The sequence below is a fragment of the Colias eurytheme genome, chromosome 10, assembly GCF_061535395.1.
Source record: "Colias eurytheme isolate Ceu_HAF_F1 chromosome 10, ilColEury1 Martin Lab GWU primary, whole genome shotgun sequence".
Classification (NCBI taxonomy): Eukaryota; Metazoa; Arthropoda; class Insecta; order Lepidoptera; family Pieridae; genus Colias; species Colias eurytheme.
Genome location: NC_142989.1, coordinates 2,863,633 through 2,882,571, shown reverse-complemented (window position 1 = coordinate 2,882,571; position 18,939 = coordinate 2,863,633). Strand labels below are relative to the sequence as shown.

The 18,939-nt window shown below is 31.7% G+C and overlaps 2 protein-coding genes across 3 annotated transcripts in view; both read right to left on the bottom strand.

Moving 5' to 3' along the window:
* The window catches only part of LOC149905061 (uncharacterized), a 131,621-nt gene extending 120,081 nt beyond the window's left edge, over positions 1-11,540 (bottom strand). For both annotated transcript variants that reach the window (XM_090106120.1, XM_090106121.1), the window contains exon 1: positions 11,383-11,540. The gene's annotated coding sequence lies outside the window, so the exon portion shown is untranslated. The remainder of the gene's footprint in view (positions 1-11,382) is intronic.
* A 2,668-nt stretch (positions 11,541-14,208) lies between these two features.
* On the bottom strand, positions 14,209-18,619 carry Rab27 (RAS oncogene family member Rab27). The gene is made up of 5 exons (XM_090106371.1): positions 18,256-18,619; positions 17,553-17,620; positions 17,162-17,276; positions 16,100-16,296; positions 14,209-15,423 (listed from the first exon to the last, which is right to left on the bottom strand). The coding sequence occupies exons 1-5, from the start codon at positions 18,397-18,399 to the stop codon at positions 15,318-15,320; spliced, it is 630 nt and encodes a 209-aa protein (XP_089962497.1). The 5' UTR covers positions 18,400-18,619; the 3' UTR covers positions 14,209-15,317.
* Between the last annotated feature and the right edge of the window lie 320 nt (positions 18,620-18,939).

The following is an 18,939-nucleotide window of genomic DNA, read 5'->3' as shown; positions in this document are numbered from 1 at the left end:
AAAATGTAATGTGTTTGAACTTTCCGCCCTCGCTTACAATGTCGTCTCGTAGTAAGAATTAAAATTAAAATTAAGACGTCAAATACAAACCGAAAGGCGAGACGTGTATTACAGATAGCAGAAAAATCTGTTTAGAATTTAATTTTTTTTTTCTAAGATTTACTCGTAGTTGTAACATCCTACCGCATTAAAGCTTATTTAATTTTTTTAGAAAATTATAAACAAGTACAAAGCAAGAACTGGGTCAACTTTTATAACCTTAAAACCTCCATCTCTCATATGGATGCAATATTGTTGCCCGTTTGTCTAAAAAACCAAGTGTTGGGTTTTTTATCGTGCAATATTTTCGCGAATATATCGATTTCTTTCCAGGCATGTATCAAAACCAACTGCTCTTTGATCAACATTCAAGCCATTCTCTGCTATTTTTTAGTTTTAGTACAATGGCCGAGTTTCAAAGTAAATTTTTACACTAGAATTTTGATACAAAAAAAAATTCATGTTGCAAAACGTCTATTTGGAACCCCAGAATATAATAAAATAATCAATTACATAACGTACTTTGAGTATTTCAAATAATATATATTTAATATGCAATGCTATATTATTGATGAGGCTCTGAGGTTTTAGATAGGTACGGCCAAACTCTACCCGTAGGTAGAGTGAAGCTATTGTAGCTTTCTTAACAAAATTAATCGAAAACATACCATTTTAGCATTTAAAAGCAGCTTAAATTTTAGATAATAAATTACCAAATACCTCCGTATTCCTCCACTAACAAAAATATTGCTATTCTATGATTTACTTTTTAATTTTAGGTGCAAAAACATGGTTCCACAGGAGGCAAATTAATCGTTAGAAATGGTTCCAGGAAGAAAGAATTGTGCCTGACAAATTGTCGAACTCTGGTTCAATTCAGCAAACAACTTTTTTGAATGCAGCAAAGAATTTAATAGATGGATGTTAGTCCTTAAACCATTTAGTAATTAAATCAAAGTTGTTATCAATGTCATAATATTATCTTTAGTAAATAACAATGAAAGTTCACATTTGACAAATAAACAAAGCGCTAAATAATAAGCTACAATGAATGTAAATTAATGATTACATAATAAATTGCAGGAATCTATGTCCAGTGATTGATTGGTTTATTTCAGTCGGTCTACGCCGAGATGTCGGTACAAAGATGTTGCCGGCTTTTAATAGCATAAGCTGACTCATACAACATTTCGTTAATCGAAGGTTAAATATAACAGCAGCATTACGTATGTAACGTTTTAGTACACTGATCGTTTTGTATGACCTACTGGCGTATATTCAATGAGGTATTATTTTGTTTCAGCAAAACCAACTGAGTTTATGTTTCATGATTGTCCCGAAGGAGATAAGATGGATTATTAGACGAAAAGCCTGTAGCATTAAATATTCTGCTAAACTTACACCTTTATGTTCTCTACTAGAAATCAAACTTAGGATAAAATTCTAAGCCCAATATTCGTTAAAGTTATTATGACTTTCGAGATATAATATACGATATCAATAGATGATGTCAATATTCTAATTCTTTTATCTTACGAAATACAATCTGTAATTGTGAAACACATAAAACTATCAATTTTATGCATATTCAATTGGTAAATATGAACTTAATTCTCTAATGAATTCATAGAACCTTCTAGGAACACTTAGACCTACTCAACGACGAATACTGAACCTCTTTTCTTTTAAAACCTCTACAATTAAAGTAATAAATGTGCATACTTTGTGCATTGGAAGTATAACAGAAGGATTTAAATTCTTTTATTAATATGTTAGGTATAAAAGTAATTTATGAATAATTTTAATTGAATATTTCATAGTAAATCACACACGACCTATATATACAATTTATACAGAGTTATTTATAGAATTTATAGAGAGTTGTTCATGTAACATTAATTCTATTTTTGCAATTTCGATACGGGAGATCCCGAAAAAGTAGTAAACAAACAATCAATAAACAAAAATACTTCATTGTGCACCAAAAAATAAAAAATAAAACAAAAGTTAATATAAAAAAAGACACACTTGAGCACAACTGCCGGTCTTATCGCTAAAACAGCGATCTCTTCCAGACAATCTGGTGGTCAAAGTTCATGGGCAAGAGATGCGTTTATAAATTAGTAGGAAGTAGAAAGAAAATTTTAATAAAAATCGTGGGTAGGCACACGTAAGCTTGTAGATATGTTTATTTATCTATGGATACATCAAGGAATGTGTTGCGAGGGTAAAAGCACTGTAATTGAAGGTCCCGACCCTCAATTAGGGTTCGACAGTGGACGAGCATGCAATCATTTAAAATTATAATTTAATTCTTCTGAACCTTATTCATATCAGCACAAACCAGTCATTGAAATATTGATATAACACCAATATAGCATAGATATGAAATTTTACTACCTTTGAATTCTACTATTACTTCTACCAATACCTACATATTGAATCAAAACGTAATAGCCTGTAGATATATACTGGGCTATAGTATTACAACTACTGCTACTCTATTAATATTGCTAGAGGGATATTAAAAAAGGTAAAATTATAATAACCTATTTAATAGATGACTTTGAAGACTTTTAAGTAACGCGAGAAATTCTAATTACACTTTCATAATATACTTAGTTCAGTTATTGTTTGGTGCAGCGAACAGAGAGTTTTTAACGAAGATACGAAAATTAATTATAATTCTGCAACGCTAGTAAATTTTGTAGTACCTATCTTGAACTAATTAAACGAGTTGAAGATCGTTTGTTTATTAAAGTGTAAGTTAATCATTGATTTGTTTATCGAGGTTTTCGTTTATTGAAATACTAGCTTTCCGCCAGCGGCTTCGCTCGCGTAGTCAAAGAAAAACCCGCATAGTTCCCGTTACCGTGGGATTTCTAGGATGAAATCTATCTTATATCTTTCCTCATGTCTCAGGCTATCTCTGTACTAAGTTTGGAGTAAATCCCTGCCGTACTTTTTGAGTTTAGCCCGGACATACATTCACACAAACAGACATAAATTCTAAAAGCTGTATTTTTGGCTTCGGTGTCTATTGTAGATCACGCCCCAAAATTCTTTAAAAAAACATTTATTGCACAGTTTTGACTTTCCTACAGTTTTATTATAATAGGTAGTATGTATAGATGATTTATCAAAGACTAATGTAGTTTGTAAGACACAGTATAGGACTTTATTAATGCGATAATCTTTGTTATGTAAGCTTTGTGTATACAAGAGTCAAGCTTAACTGTTCGACATCTCAATTAAACAATACACTCTGATCCTTTCGGTCTTAATGTATTGTTGGAATGTTGGCAATATTTAAAGCATGCGACCCTTGGGTCTCGTAAGGCGCCTAAACAAAACGCCTACAGTTTGATTTCAGTAGTAATTCTGGGACAATGAGCACAATTCACGTAGTTTTCGCAATAGCCGGCGGGGTTTTCTAGGAATTTTATTGCTTCCAACTGCTTACCTAATGACCCTGCAAGGGATCTATTTAGGGACTTGGTTTATCTTAGTTTTTGCTGTAATTCAAAAGAAAATTACTGACTGTGTCGTCTCATTTCCAACTGCAATTGGAGAATAGAGAAAAATAATTTATTATTTAAGGACTGCAGCGCCTCCCTAAATTACTTAAATGAAATTTATTTCTTATATAATAATTCAACAGGACTGAATTTAATTTTTCTTCCTGACTACTTATCTATGCAACCGAAACGGAGATAATACCTATTTATGGATTTATATATTATGCATAATAGATATCACAACCATATTCACATAATATATCTCACATTCTAGAACTACAAAGTTTTGGGCATATTGTACATAATAAATTAGAATAAAACTACACGAATATTATGAATCATTAATTACGTTCATGGTATTTGAACGTACCTATATCACAAAGAATGCGTATACTGCGTCCATATGGAATTGTAAATTAGGTCAATCTGCGTGGATTAGTTGCCGGTGCCGTATAAACATCCGTAGTTCAAACCGTCTTGAATTTGTACTGAAAATAATTCCCCCATTCCCTCACAATCGAAACTAAAGAACATTGGACAAAGTCTCATCAATAAACCCGGGAGTTTTCTAATGAAGTTAAAGTTGTTTATAAAAGTTCATTTTGATTCATTGCGGAAACTTCCTCGCCGTTTCGCACCTACATTCGAAACATTCATTTAGCAAGGTTTATTGTTCAGGTGCCGGCGATTCAGCCGCCATTTTAAATTTTATCCTACCTACATTGTACATGAGTATAATGTCCTTTTAGAAGTTGTATCAAACACCAAATATCTAATAAAATGTAGACTACTGCTTTGTTTAGGATTAATTCTGTCTCATATTATCTGACTATTAGTATGGGAAGTAGGAACGTAGCAACGCTTTGATGAAAGTAACTGATAACCATTAACGAAGTAACTTAATCAGTATAGCAGTGAAAATACTATAATCAAAACGAACACGCCATTCTAAAAAAATAAAAGGTACTTAATATTTATTAATAAAAATAAAAGTAACTTAATCAAAAGCAACCAAATAAAGCACCATTTTTGACAATTCACCAAAAAGTAGGTATCTACTTATATACTCAGACGTTCAAACCGCCTTTTAAATTTAAATAGGTCATAAGATTTTCCAAAAATGTTTACCGCAATACGTTATAGACTATATTCTATAAAACAGTATTAACATAATACTTTTATTACACCGTTCGGGGACAAAAGCTTACAAAATGGCCCGCCAACTGGCGCTACGCCTATGAATTAATAGCCGTCAAGCGAGCAACTGCATATTCTACTAAAATTGCTCACATACTTCATTGCAGGGTTTCCGCGAGCGATGTAAAAAGTTATTATTCATCTCGTCGAGATAATAACGACTTTAAGCTGGTCTACCCAAATATTATGGCTTCCATTTTATCACATCTTTAAATTTTATTAATTTCATCCCAGTCATATAGATTTAAATGTTAGGTACTTATACATTTTTCTTTGGATAGGAGATTTATTATAAGGAACAAATATCTAACTCTACTCGTACAATATTCTATTGCTTCAGTTTCTATGCCATAGCCATAATCTCTTTCGTAACCGCTAATTCTCCATTCAACGCACAAATGTTCTTGTTACGATATACGCGGGAAACACTAAGATCGATTGTAATTACAATCATAATTGCTAACAGATGCCATAATTCCGTTGTGATCTGGCAACCTCGCAGCACTCAAAGACCCCTTGTATAACGCCTCGATAATAGAATGGTCACTGAACTCTACAAATGCAGGTACCTTTATAAGTAAGTTCAGAGGAAACTTTTTTAGTTATAACAATAAAATACTACTTTTTCAATATTGCAAGAAGTACATACAACAGCATAGTAGGTACCTATAGATGTTTTATAATACATCAATATCGTACGTATCGTAAGTACGTTTGGCAATTATTATAAGCAAGACGATTCTTAAAGAACTTATTTCTTGTTGATCGATAACATCTGCAGAAATAAAAAGAAGAACTTGTATGTTTTTTAAATCCTTTATCGATTATATAATATATAGAGCCATATCGAATAGTGGCCAAAGACTGTGAAAAGGGTTGGGTCAGCGATAGATAAGAGGTCTTTGCCAGCTCGTAAAGCCATTCCATCGGACCCTACTTATCGAGATCTCTTAGTAAATTTCAATTTGAAATGGATATATCTATGAAACTCTATGCCCACCATGCTACGTAAATCGGCCGGCATGAAAGGGCAATTTTCCGTGAATATTTTTGTATCTCACCATCAATACATGCTGAAGCTTTGACCTATTTTTACTATAAACTGTTTATAAATTTCGCGAAGCGCGAAGGTTAGTATTTGTAATAAATATCCGCTTGTAGGCAGATAGAAAGATGAAGGAAAATCTCGCATACTTTCCTGATTATAAAATGCGCTATAAAGTCGGTCTTACGTTAGGACTTTTTCTGATATGTTGTGTACATTGCCATATTTGCCTGGTTTGACACAAAATCAATATAGATTTATCTATAACATTAACTTAAAATTATATAACCTAACAAATCATCATAGTGATGCATTTATATATTTTGACATAAATTCTTGTACAAAATCTTTTTGCTTGACAAGGAATACAGTGTATCTGCCATTTAGATATAAGAGAGAACTTGCTATGTTAATAGCATATAAAATTATTAACCAGTCTGGTACATGTTTGGTATCAGACCATCGATCTACTATAATTTTATGTAGTAGTAATTATATACATCAACCTAGGTTAAGTGTTGACGGACAAACTAGCCCTAAGCTAGATTTAAACTAGTATGTAAGACAACAGCTAAGCAGCCTTTTTCCATTGTACATCAAAATATTCAAGGCTTGGCTAGCAAATTATTAGAAATAGAATTACTTTTAAATCATAATAGTATAAAAATATTTTGTGTAACAGAACATTGGCTTAAACAATGTCAGTTGTTATTAAATATTGATAATTATAAATTAAAAAGTATATACTATAGGGCACATGCTATTCATGGAGGTTCTCTTATTTTTGTACACAATAGTGTTAAATGCAAAGAACGAACTGACATTGTAAGTCTTTCTGTAGAACGCACCATTGAACTGTCCTGTGTTGAGCTTGAGCGTTACATTATTGTTTGCGTATACAGACCTCCTTCCAGTGACTATAATATGTTTGAGACAGTCATGGAAGAAACATTAAAGCGTTTAGGCAGGAGTAAAAAGAAGGTAATAGTATGTGGTGATTTTAATATTGATTTACTTTCACACACACAGACGGCAACACGAATAGTTAATTTGTTTCACTCATTTAATCTGTATAAAGTTTTTGATGAACCCACACGAATTACACCTACTTCTGCAACTTGTATTGATAATATATACTGTGATTGCAACTGTCTAGAAAAAAATATCCTCAATATACTGACTTCAGATCACTGTGGCCAGAAAGTAGTTTTGGAATGGGATTGCATACCTAAGTTTAAAAGAATTAATGTTAGGCCTATAACTAAAAAAGGCATTGATAAATTTAGAGATAATATTAATAATAAACTGCCTAACCTGAATGATCAATCCTTTCATAATAATCCTTGTGAAATGTTTACAAATCTTTTTAATTTAGTTCATAATGAGTTTAAAAAAATATTTAAAGTTAAATCTTTAAGTATCACCAAGGATTTACCATTTAGTCAATGGGCAACACCTAGTATACACAGATGCAGGAACATTCTATATGAGTTATATGGCATGAAGCAATATAACAAAGACTTGTCATTCTATAATTATGTTAGAAATTATTCAAAAACTTTTAAAAAAGTTTGTTTCACTGCCAAGTGTCTATATGTCAGAGATAAAATACGCAACTCTGATAACAAAGTTAAAACAGTTTGGACAATTATTAATGGTGAAATGGGCAAAAGCCGGACAAATAGTACCATTAAACTTGTAAATGCTGGCAGGGTCATTGACAAAAGTGCTGATGTTGCGCTTGCTTTTGAAGATTTCTTTAGTAGTGTCCCTGTTAGTATTACTAAAAAATTAAATTCATCATCAGTGCTTGCGGAGTCCTATTTGAGGGACCATGTTGCGGAGTGTAATGTATTATTTGAATTGCGACATGTGACTGCAGATGAAATTGTTAAAACTTTTAAAACATTAAACTTAAAAAAAACATGTGATCTCTGGGGAATGTCTGTGAATTTAGTAAATAATATTATAGAAAACATTGCCAACCATTTAGCGTTTATATTTAATCAATGTTGTGACTGTGGTATATTCCCAGATTTATTAAAGTTTAGTAAAGTTATTCCTTTATTCAAAAGCGGTGACCAAGAAGACTGTAATAACTATAGGCCTATTTCTATTTTACCAACTTTGAGCAAAGTCTTCGAGAAATTGATTTTAAACCAATTATGTAGTCATTTTGTTTCAAATGGTTTACTGCACGCCAAACAGTTTGGTTTTACAAGGGGGCGCTCTACCACTGATGCTGGAATAGCTTTTTTGTCACATATATATAAAGCATGGGAAAATTCAAAGAATGCTTTGGGGATATTCTGCGACCTTTCTAAGGCTTTCGACTGTGTAGAACATTCCACTCTATTACGGAAACTAAATTTTTATGGTATCAAAGGTTTATCTCAGGACCTCATAGCTTCATATCTTCAGAACAGGGTACAGACCGTTGTTGTTAATGGAGAGAAATCTTGCGGTGCGCCGATTAACATTGGTGTTCCGCAGGGATCTATCTTAGGACCGTTTTTGTTCTTAGTGTATATTAATGACCTACCTTATTATTTGCAGGATATGTGTGAAATAGTACTGTTTGCAGATGATACCTCATTAATATTTAATGTGGATAGATATGACACAAATGTTGACGAAGTAAACTCTGCTCTTTTACGCATATCTAATTGGTTTAATGCTAATAATTTATTATTGAATGCAAAAAAAAACAAATTGTGTAGAGTTTATCCTTCCAAATGTAAAAAAGGTCAAAAGGGATATCATTTTAAACGGGGAGGTATTATACCCTGTCGAGTCTACTGTTTTTCTTGGTTTGACACTAGATGAGAAGCTACAATGGGGGACCCATGTTGCCACCACCGCTGCTAAGCTCAGCTCAGCTGCATATGCAGTTCGAAGAATAAGGCATCTCACCGATGAAGATACGGCTAGATTGGTTTATTTTAGCTACTTTCATAGCATTATGTCCTATGGAATTCTACTATGGGGCAGGGCTGCAGATATAGAAACTATATTTATATTACAGAAAAGAGCCATACGCTCTATATATAATTTACGTGCTCGGGACTCACTAAGAGATCTCTTTAAGAATATTGGTATCCTCACTGTACCATCACAGTATATATTTAATAATGTTTTACATGTACACAAAAACGCGGACTTACACACAAAAGTAGGAGATAGACACTGTTATGGCACAAGGAATAGAAATAAAATTGAAATGCCATTTTATAGGTTAGCTAAAGTTAAAAATTCATTTATGGGCCAAGGTATACGTTTTTACAATAGAATTCCTCATAGTATTAAAGAGTTTAGTAGTGTTAAATTTAAAACTTATTTAAAAAATGTATTAGTTCAGAGAGCCTACTACAGCATTAAGGAATATATGGAAGATGAAAATCCATGGAGGGTTGTCGCGTAAGAATAACAGGACAGTTCTTTGGCATATTATGATAATATATAATATTATGTAGTTAGATGTAAGTAACATGTAATGTAAAATTATATTGTATATGGACATGACTTTAAAAGAGCAACTATGGAGTTTCTTGCCGGTTCTTCTCCATAGATACTGCTTTCCGAATCGGTGGTAAATTTAAAGAATGTAATGACGATTCAAAAGTGCTTCTGGAAGAAGTCTAATTGAATAAATAAATGTTTGAGGTTGAGTTTGAGTTTGATAAATAAAATTAAATATGGCTACACATGATTAGGGATAGGTGTAGATGTATCGCCGTCATTTACTTATAGGTATCATCATGGTAATTGATATTATAGTATTGACCCTTAAGTAACATAAAGGAGTGGCGCCTGTATAAACCAAATCAATTACAAACTAATTAATTAAAATCTAGTAGTCGCGTCCCTCTTTGCATCAGGAAGCATGTCAATATGAGACCAAAACGACACGGTTATTTTGAAGCGAACATTGCGATCAATTTACGCCAAACAAGAAACATGAGCTTCAACATATTATCAACTATTTGGATGAAATTCGATGGCTTGTTAGCAACTACCCCCACTTTAATGAGGGTGGAGTTAGGGTTCGTGCAAGTAACAATTAGACTCTTATATTGAACATGAAGGATATCTAAGCATGAACGTATACAATTCCTAAATAATTGTCTCGAAAATGAAAACATTATTTCTTGGTAGTAGAGTTCCTCTCCAAGAGGCACTTCATACTATCCAACGGACAAGCGTTAGGCCCTCTTGATAAAATCAATAGTTAGATACTTAAATATTATAGGTATAAGATTTTCAACGCCGAAATGGAAGTTATTCGACAGAATAATAAACACAAAAAATACTATGCGATTGCCGTTTGTTATATACCTACAGGTTGTAAAATAAACATAGCCTGGTAAAAAATAGGCGGTTAAACTTTCTTTAACCCATTGAGCCCCGAACGGCCCGATCGGTCCACGACACAATAGATTTTCTATTGTGTCTGTGATTCCGGGGCCTGAGTTATTAAGAATATTTTAATGGTAGATTTAATATTTTATTAATATTAGCGGAACGTATTAACCATATTTGAACAACCTATCGATATTTCTCATGCTCGTAAAGTTTCACATTACACCCAACCTTCGCACATATCTTAATGATTGCTAAGCAACGTCTGCCCTTTACAATGTATGAAACTATGAAATCTTTTAGAGACTCAATACCATTTTGTGATAGAACTATACTATACTGTATTTAACTTAGAGCAGCATCAATAGATCGAAGACACAAATAAAAGGTAGAGCTTCTATTACCAATTGGTAACTGGATCTGAGTAGCTACCGACTGACTAATAGTTGCGATTTGCAATTAGTAAGTTCTCGAGACGTTTCAACGAAATAACGACTCGCTGTAATTAAGATTAATTAAAAAGAATTGACGGTAATCGGCGCTAAAGTTAAAGAAAGTCAAACAACTCTACTTTTTATTATTTCGTGATTACATAATTATATGGTTTATCTAGGTAATTTAGTAATTATCTACTCTATGGTCGATACAGTTTACCAATATGTTAGAAATAATAAAATAATTTAATGCCTAATTGTTTTTGTTGATTGAATTGTTTTGTAAACATGTAGAGATGTAGAGAAGAGCGTTTCACACATTAGTCCATGGGTTAGGAACTGAATAATATTTGCAATACCTATGTAATATATGCTTAGGTTCAATTAAAAATTTCCATTCCAAAATAATTGTACAATTACAATTTGATAACCCTGCTTTAATACTTAAATAATTAAATTTCACTGTAAAAAAATGTTCCGCTTTTACATTAACATGCATTAAGAGTTCCACTCTTATCTAGATATCTACCTATTAAAACAATTTAGACGGTCATTTAAGATAATATCTACTCTACATGTTGATAATATGCGCGTATTTTGAAGGCCAATCTTACTCTATTTGTTTACAAAATAAGATAATTAATAGGGTCCATAGCTGATAATTCTATACGTTATTTGAATTGATATGTAATTTGCGTAAATATACGCAGTCTTTAAGATTTTTAAGAGTGGATATTAAATGAAATGAACTTATTGCAAAATATAATATCTATCATATAAAATTACGTACCTAATATTGCTCCTGGTAGCGTTCCTGAAAACCACTGCACTGGAATAATATTATTATTTATATTTCGGATGTAGAGCGTGTTTTCTTTCGTCTGATTTAAAGTCCAGATGATGGTACAGTTGCTCTACTACACTTCACTTTACGCTCATGTCCGGTATGAACGCGAGATCGAGTCTTACACGAAGCCGGCTACACTATCTGTTGTCTTTCAATACATAAACAAACCGACTAGCAATCTGAAGCTAGCTTCACATGGACCAGTATAACCATTTGTTCTCCTTTGATAACATCGAGATGTTTTCGAATTCAATCCAATTAAACGTGCGTAAAGCTTACTCATTTGGAAGTGTCGAAATTGACTGACTTAAGAAAAACTATCCGGACGTAAGGTTATGTTTAGATTCAAAGAGTAATTTTGTTTATGAGGAAGACGGGATAACATAAAATGATCACTGAGTAGGGGCTAGATTAACGCTTGCGTGACGTTCGGATACGTGCCGCGGCTGCGCATTAGGGAACGACTCGTCCTTCACATCTGGACCAATTTGTACGCTGCGGCCTTGCAACAGAGTCCATTTAAAAATGCATTGTTTTCTTAAGTATCCTGTCAATATATTGCTAATGGATATTACACTTTAACAGTGGACACGTAGGTGGATTTTTGATTGTGCGATAAATAACTGCAGCCAAATACATCACGTGTTCACGCGGGGGCTGGAAAATATGTGATTGCAGTGAGCTCGCAACCCCATGTTACTACGAGTGTAGGGTTACAATAGACAAACATAAAATTATTCTCATCACGTGTTTTAAAACGTATGTCACAAAAGAAACATGAATAAACGTGATACTTACACAGGAGGAATAAATTAATCAGTGCCATAATTTTTAATTAAAATTTTTACAGCAACTAAAATAACTAGTTACATAAAATTTCAAATTGTTGAAGATTTAACATTACACCACCACACTTATTACACATATCAAGCGATGCATTTTAGGCTACATTTTAAAATGAATAATGGAATACTTTCTTCCGTTGTTTTTCCCAATTTTTTCCTGTATGTTTTCAAATTGAAATTTGCATATTCACTCAATTATAGAAATCGCACATGCTACTCATATTTTTCTATTCCTTGACTGAGCCATAAGCTTGCAAAATTGCAACGAAAAAAATGTTTTACTCAATTCTTAGCCTATGTTAGCTAGCTACTACAAGGTTATTATTCTGTGCCTATGTGAGCCTTTTTACCTATATAATATATATTTGAGTGTAAACATAAGTTTACCAATGAGTTCTTCACTCTTATCCGAATTGAATAAATGTAAAAGAATTAATAAAGACGTATAAAAAGTATCTTAGTCAAATAGTGATAAAAGCCTATAAAACAACATACATGGTACACTTGGGACAATAAAAAATAAAAATACCATTGATAATTTCGCACAATTTATTCATACCTATATAATAATAAATACATTTAAAATACCGAATAGACAATACTATGTAAATTGACACATATAAAATGGCAGCTTGGTCAGGAATACACCACAAACACTATAGATATTAACATGATAAATAGTGCAATGAGGTATGCGCGAATTAAAAGGATTTATTTTTTTGAAGATAGTCATTTTATTAAAATTTGAATTAAATAATTATATAGATAATCATTGAGTGGATTATTATAACGAGAGCAAAATAGGAGATCGCTCCAAATTCGTATATACCCCAAAGCAATTTTATTAAATGTAAATAGATATATTTTATAACTTGAAAACACACAATTCTGATAACATTATTAAAATTTGATAAAGTAATAAAACACGTGATATGATGTAAACTTTGAAATGCCTAGTTACATATTTAAATCTATGGATGCGGGTAGTCTACTATTTTTGAGGGTTTTTTTGTTTAATAATGGCCTATTTGACCACATATAATAATAATTATGCCCTGTATCAGGATACCTGTATATAGGCAAAATACTACGACAATAAAAGCGAGCATAAATTTAAGTACATTAATATTGAATAAACGGAAAGGCTCTGTGCCCTGGAATAAAATTGGAATGTGTATTATATATTTAGTAAATTCTAACAAATAGATCAGGCACTATAATTATAGAAATATCATTAATAAAAAAACTCTCTTTATTTTGTTTAGCCATGTATAACATGGTAAATGTTGAGCAACAGTTGATAAACCTTTTTTGATGAAAGGGGAGGATGTTGCTCGAAACTTTTTTTAATGTTGTTGCTAAACAATACAGTGTTGATAACAACTCCGCAACATATTGATTCAATATTGTTGCTAAACAAATGTTTACCATGAATACAAGGCTTTGTAGTTATCTCTTTTACTCTCACATTATTTGACGAAAGTAAGAGCGTGACAAAACATAGATTTGTTATGATAAAAAGTGAATAAGGTATTATTACCTGTAGAGGCCTTCCCATGAATAGCTTATAATATTTTCAAAGCTAGACTTAATTAACGCATAATATGAATGAATACAATAAGGCAAATAGACATACAATAATTAATTATAAATAACTATTTAACAAATACGTATACACCATTTTTTGACTAGTTTGGTTTAAAAGGTCCCTTTTCCGAAATTAAATTTAAAAAATATATGAAGTCGATTTGTGAATGTGCACAATTTGTAAGCAATTTAAGAATGATATATTATGTACTTAAAAAAATATCCATTTTTGTCAAATATTTCCAAACTTTTGAATTTAGATAATAGTAGTTTTTTTTTAATAACGGTAAAATTACTTTTGAACCATACTAAGTCATAATATGTAAAAATAATAATATAAAACCATGCTCAAACAACTTTTGTGCAACTTAAATCTATAATAATATATAACACTCCAATATACCTATGTATTATAATAAAAACTTGAATAAAAATCAATAATTTATTAATATAAACAATATTTATAATAAAACAATAAAGATCTCCAAAGTCATATGACTAGTATTACCCTGAATTTGTTATATTATGGCATAAAGAAATCATCACTTCAGACCTTTCATTTTTAAACATTTTAAATTGTAGAATAAAAAACGTTAACACTTATCTTAATTAAAGGTGCCTCAATAACTTATTACAAAAAAATGTGTACACATACAATATAATACATAATATTAATATTATTTGCGCGGTAAATGATCTTCTAAATAGGCATATTTAAAAAAACAAAAGAGGAATGCATATAATTGAAAGCTACCCTCATTTCTTAGTAATAAGGTGATATCTTAAACCTATTAATCTTTGGTAAATCACGAGATCTATGTAAATTTTATATTATATCGAAAATGTCTACGAAAATTAATATCAGTCCATTAGAATTTTCCCAATAAATCTTGTCTTTAATTTCCTCTTCAATCAATCCTTAATCTGTCATTCATAATAGTAAATAGATAGATACATTCTTAGCGATAAATATAATTTTATAATTTAATATAATTTTAATAAAATGGCTTCATAATACAATATTCTGCTTAAATGCTTCCTTATGTAAATAAGGACAATTGCTGAAAAATCAATTGATTTTCATTAAAGACAGGATCCGGCCAATATGATAGAAGCATAGCTTTATAAATTTTAAGAGTCTCTTCGAAGTTTTGAGAGCGACGTATAATTAACTAAGTGATTTAATTTTCATTTTTAATGTATTTTAAGCTACAGCTAATGTAAATAATTACCTCTTTCTCTGGGATGAAACAATAATTTAGTCAGGTTTTTCGAAAGCACAATTTTTTTTTTCGTAATTAAATAAATTCATCTCCAGTGCAACATATACAATAATTTTTAATTTTAATTTTGGCAAATCTTCAAACCCTGTCGCTCTAAGAAAGTCAAGTCTTAAGTGAATTGTAAAATGGTATACAATTGTAATGTAAAAAGTCAGATAAATGTTTAGCAAGAGCAAAATTTGTTTTCCTGTTTTGCCTGCAGCTTTTGTAGGGATTGACGGCGACGTCCTGTTGCGCACAGCATCGCGTATTCCACTGAGGATTCCATTCTGAAAAAATAGTTATGTTTTTATGATTAAGCTTGATTTGACCCTTAACTGGTGTCGTAAATTTAACAAACGTAACTGGAATCGTGATGGCCGCGCAGCATGATATTCTTTATATTTAGTGACAAGTTACACATCGAAGGCAACCACCATTTTAAATATTCTCCTTATTTCGCCATACACGACAGGTTCCAGATGTTGAGCACTGCGCCACTTCCAGGACACAAGTATGCAAGTGTTGGGGCCCCTACGATACCAGTTACGTTAGATAAGGGCTACGATTGTAGGATAAACCATAATATATAACCATACAAACATAGTCTAGTTGGATTTGTTCCAATCTTCTCTAAAATAGCATGCTTAAAAAAATTCCACTAGCAACATTGAAAACCAATAGTTTAATATGTGATGTATATTGTGGGAGTAAATGGGTAATATAGGTTGAATGTATAAATAAATTATAAATTATATTATGTATAAATGATTTTTTAATTGAATTGAAGTTACAAAAATAATTAATTATTCAGACACATTTAACCATAAATATGTCTTATTTTATGTTACATTTTTTATTGAAAATACAAACATGACTACACAAAGTACTACACTATACTTACTTTCAAACTTGAAAACTTTTATCAATTTATCACTAAACATTAAAAATTCGAAATACACATACCTGAACATAACCTTATCGAGCAGTATCTCAATCGCGCGATCAATGTTTTGTCCAGTCTTCGCACTTGTCTCCAAGTATGGCAAGTTGTAGTTCTTAGCAAACTCTTTGGCTCGGTTCGGATTGACCAGTCTCTTGTCTTGGAGGTCGCACTTGTGGCCGCACAGTACTATATCTGGATCGTCGCTTAAACTGTGCGTCTGAAATGTAATCCATACTATAATATTATAGATGCGAAAGTAACTCTGTCTGTCTGTCTGTTACTCAATCACGCCTTAACTACTGAACCAATTTGCATGAAATTTGGTATAGAGATATTTTGCTACCCGAGAAAGGACATAGGATAGGTTTTATCCCGGAAATCCTATGGGAACGGGTTTTTCTTTGAAAACGCGGGCGAAGCCGCGGGCGAAAAGCTAGTATATAATACATTTATATCGGATTAATAAGAAGGAAAACTTTGTACTTTTTATTGATTCATGATCTTTGTTATATGTTATATGTAATGATAATATTGAAATGATTGCTGTTATTTAATAAGTCGTAACTATGCCACATAATATTTTATGTGGAATTTGGATAGGAAGTGAACATCCGTAAACTTATCATATTTCATAAAAATTTGATAATGTGGTTTCATAGTATTTTCTAGATTTTACAGAAATTTAATTAAAGATTTTAACGGATTTTAAATGCCTTCTCGCTGCAAAGTATGCGAAACATCGGGAAAATAATATAACAAATAAATTGCATTTAAAATCTGTTATAATGTGATTTCATTATACAATACTAGATATCTACTAGGCACTATAATATCATTTGTTTGCACCTCACATAATCATAATAGAGCAGACTATTTATTTTGTGACACAAATAGCTTGTGTACCCCTCTTTAATGTAACATAATTTTAAATTTCAACAAACTTTTGTATCCTAGTATTATACAAAAAAAAATTCTGCCTTTTTGTCTTGAAAATGGATGATACATATATAAAGTTTCACACTTATAAAATAAGAATATAGTTATGAAAAACGTTATTCAAATACTTAATGTTGGTCACCTACCTTCAATTGCTCAATCCAATTTCTCACTTCTAGGAACGATGCTTCATTAGTCAAATCAAACAACAGCAAAAACCCCATTGCATCACGGTAGAAAGCCGTTGTAAGACTCCTGAATCTGAAACATACAAACATATGAATTGTGAGACATTATAATATTAGAACAATACAAAATTATTCTAGTTAGAATATTAAACAAAATTACACTGAATATACTACTAATTAATATTATAGTTAAGGGTTTTTATAAAACAGTTTAGAGGAAGTTAGCAGATAAATAGATGTTAGAGTTAAGTTTCTTTCATACTACCTATTTATATGCAGACAATATATGGAAATTCTTTATTTTTTAATTTATAATTTTTACTAGATAATGACACTAATACAACAATACCTTTCTTGCCCTGCTGTGTCCCACAATTGGAGATGTATGCGATGTTGTCTCCCATTTTGTTGGTAAACCTAAAAAATCAAACTTGTAAATATGATCATAATTTATCTCCGTATGGTTTGTATGTTTCTCTATAAACATCCATACTAATATTATAAATGCGAAAGTAACTCTGTCTGTCTGTCTGTTACTCAATCACGCCTTAACTACTGAACCATTTTGCATGAAATTTGGTATAGAGATATTTTGATACCCGAGAAAGGACATAGGCTACTTTTTACCCCGGGGAATAGGATAGGTTTTATCCCGGAAATCCCACGGGAACGGGAACTAGGTATGCGGGTTTTTCTTTGACTGCGCGGGCGAAGCTGTGGGTGGAAAGCTAGTATTTTATAAAGTACATTTATATTTTATACAGAAGTAAGTGAAGTCATGTTGCTTTCCAATCGTGGAAAAATCTACTTCATTGATTTAATCGGGAAATACCTACCTGGACATGACAAGCAGTACTAATTTCAAGTGCTAGACGACCTATAGCAGTATAGCTAGGTGTCATTTTCTTATACTGAAATTAGTACTGCTTCAAGAGTCAAGACATTATATACCTAAATAAGCGAAATTGTTTACAGTAGCATATATATGATAATCAACTGTAATCAGTTCATTAATATAGATAACGGTGCCGGTATGTTTATAAATCTCTTACCACTGTTTTTTCGCGGAAATCTATGCCCACAGTTGATATAAACTGGGTATGAAAAACTCCATCGGTGTATTTATAAAGAAAACTTGTTTTTCCAACCCCAGAATCACCAACACACAATAATTTAATCAGATAATCGTAATCCATATTGACTTTTTAGCATGAGATAATAATTAGTAGTGGATTTCTTTATAAATCGCCTTTCCCGTACTCGTAGAATAGCAAAGAGAAAATTTTTATTGTAAATGCATTAGCTGCATTGTAAAATTATGTAAAAAAGATTTTATTCATGTTTTGTTTCCATAAAATAACAATTTGTTGTACACGCTAATAAAAATATGTTTTCGGAAAACATAAAATCTAATTTGATTTTTTCAATAATCAATTAATCAGTTTTGATTGTCATTTGTCACAGTCAATGTCAGATTTGACACTTCTAATTTTTTATTCGTGAAGTACACCAAAGCGTAGACAGAGAAACCAATCTCCAAACTAAACAGCTAGAATCTAGCCCCGTTTTCCAATTACAGCACTTATAAAGCGCATTATGCGGCATAATGCTTAACGTTGAATGTTCCAACTACAGCAACGCTTCACACAATCGAGCACTAGAAAAAGTAATGCTCGTGAATTGATGCGTGCAATCGCTTTATCGTAAGTAATTATTAATTATTATTGTTGGAAAAA

Coding starts and splice junctions, on each gene's coding strand:
- Rab27 (XM_090106371.1), bottom strand. CDS start 18,399: ATGGATTACGATTATCTGATTAAATTATTGTGTGTTGGTGATTCTGGG. Junction 16,297..17,161: donor ATTGGATTGAGCAATTGAAG/GTAGGTGACCAA, acceptor ATTACATTTCAG/ACGCACAGTTTAAGCGACGA. Junction 15,424..16,099: donor CTCGATAAGGTTATGTTCAG/GTATGTGTATTT, acceptor CTATTTTTTCAG/AATGGAATCCTCAGTGGAAT.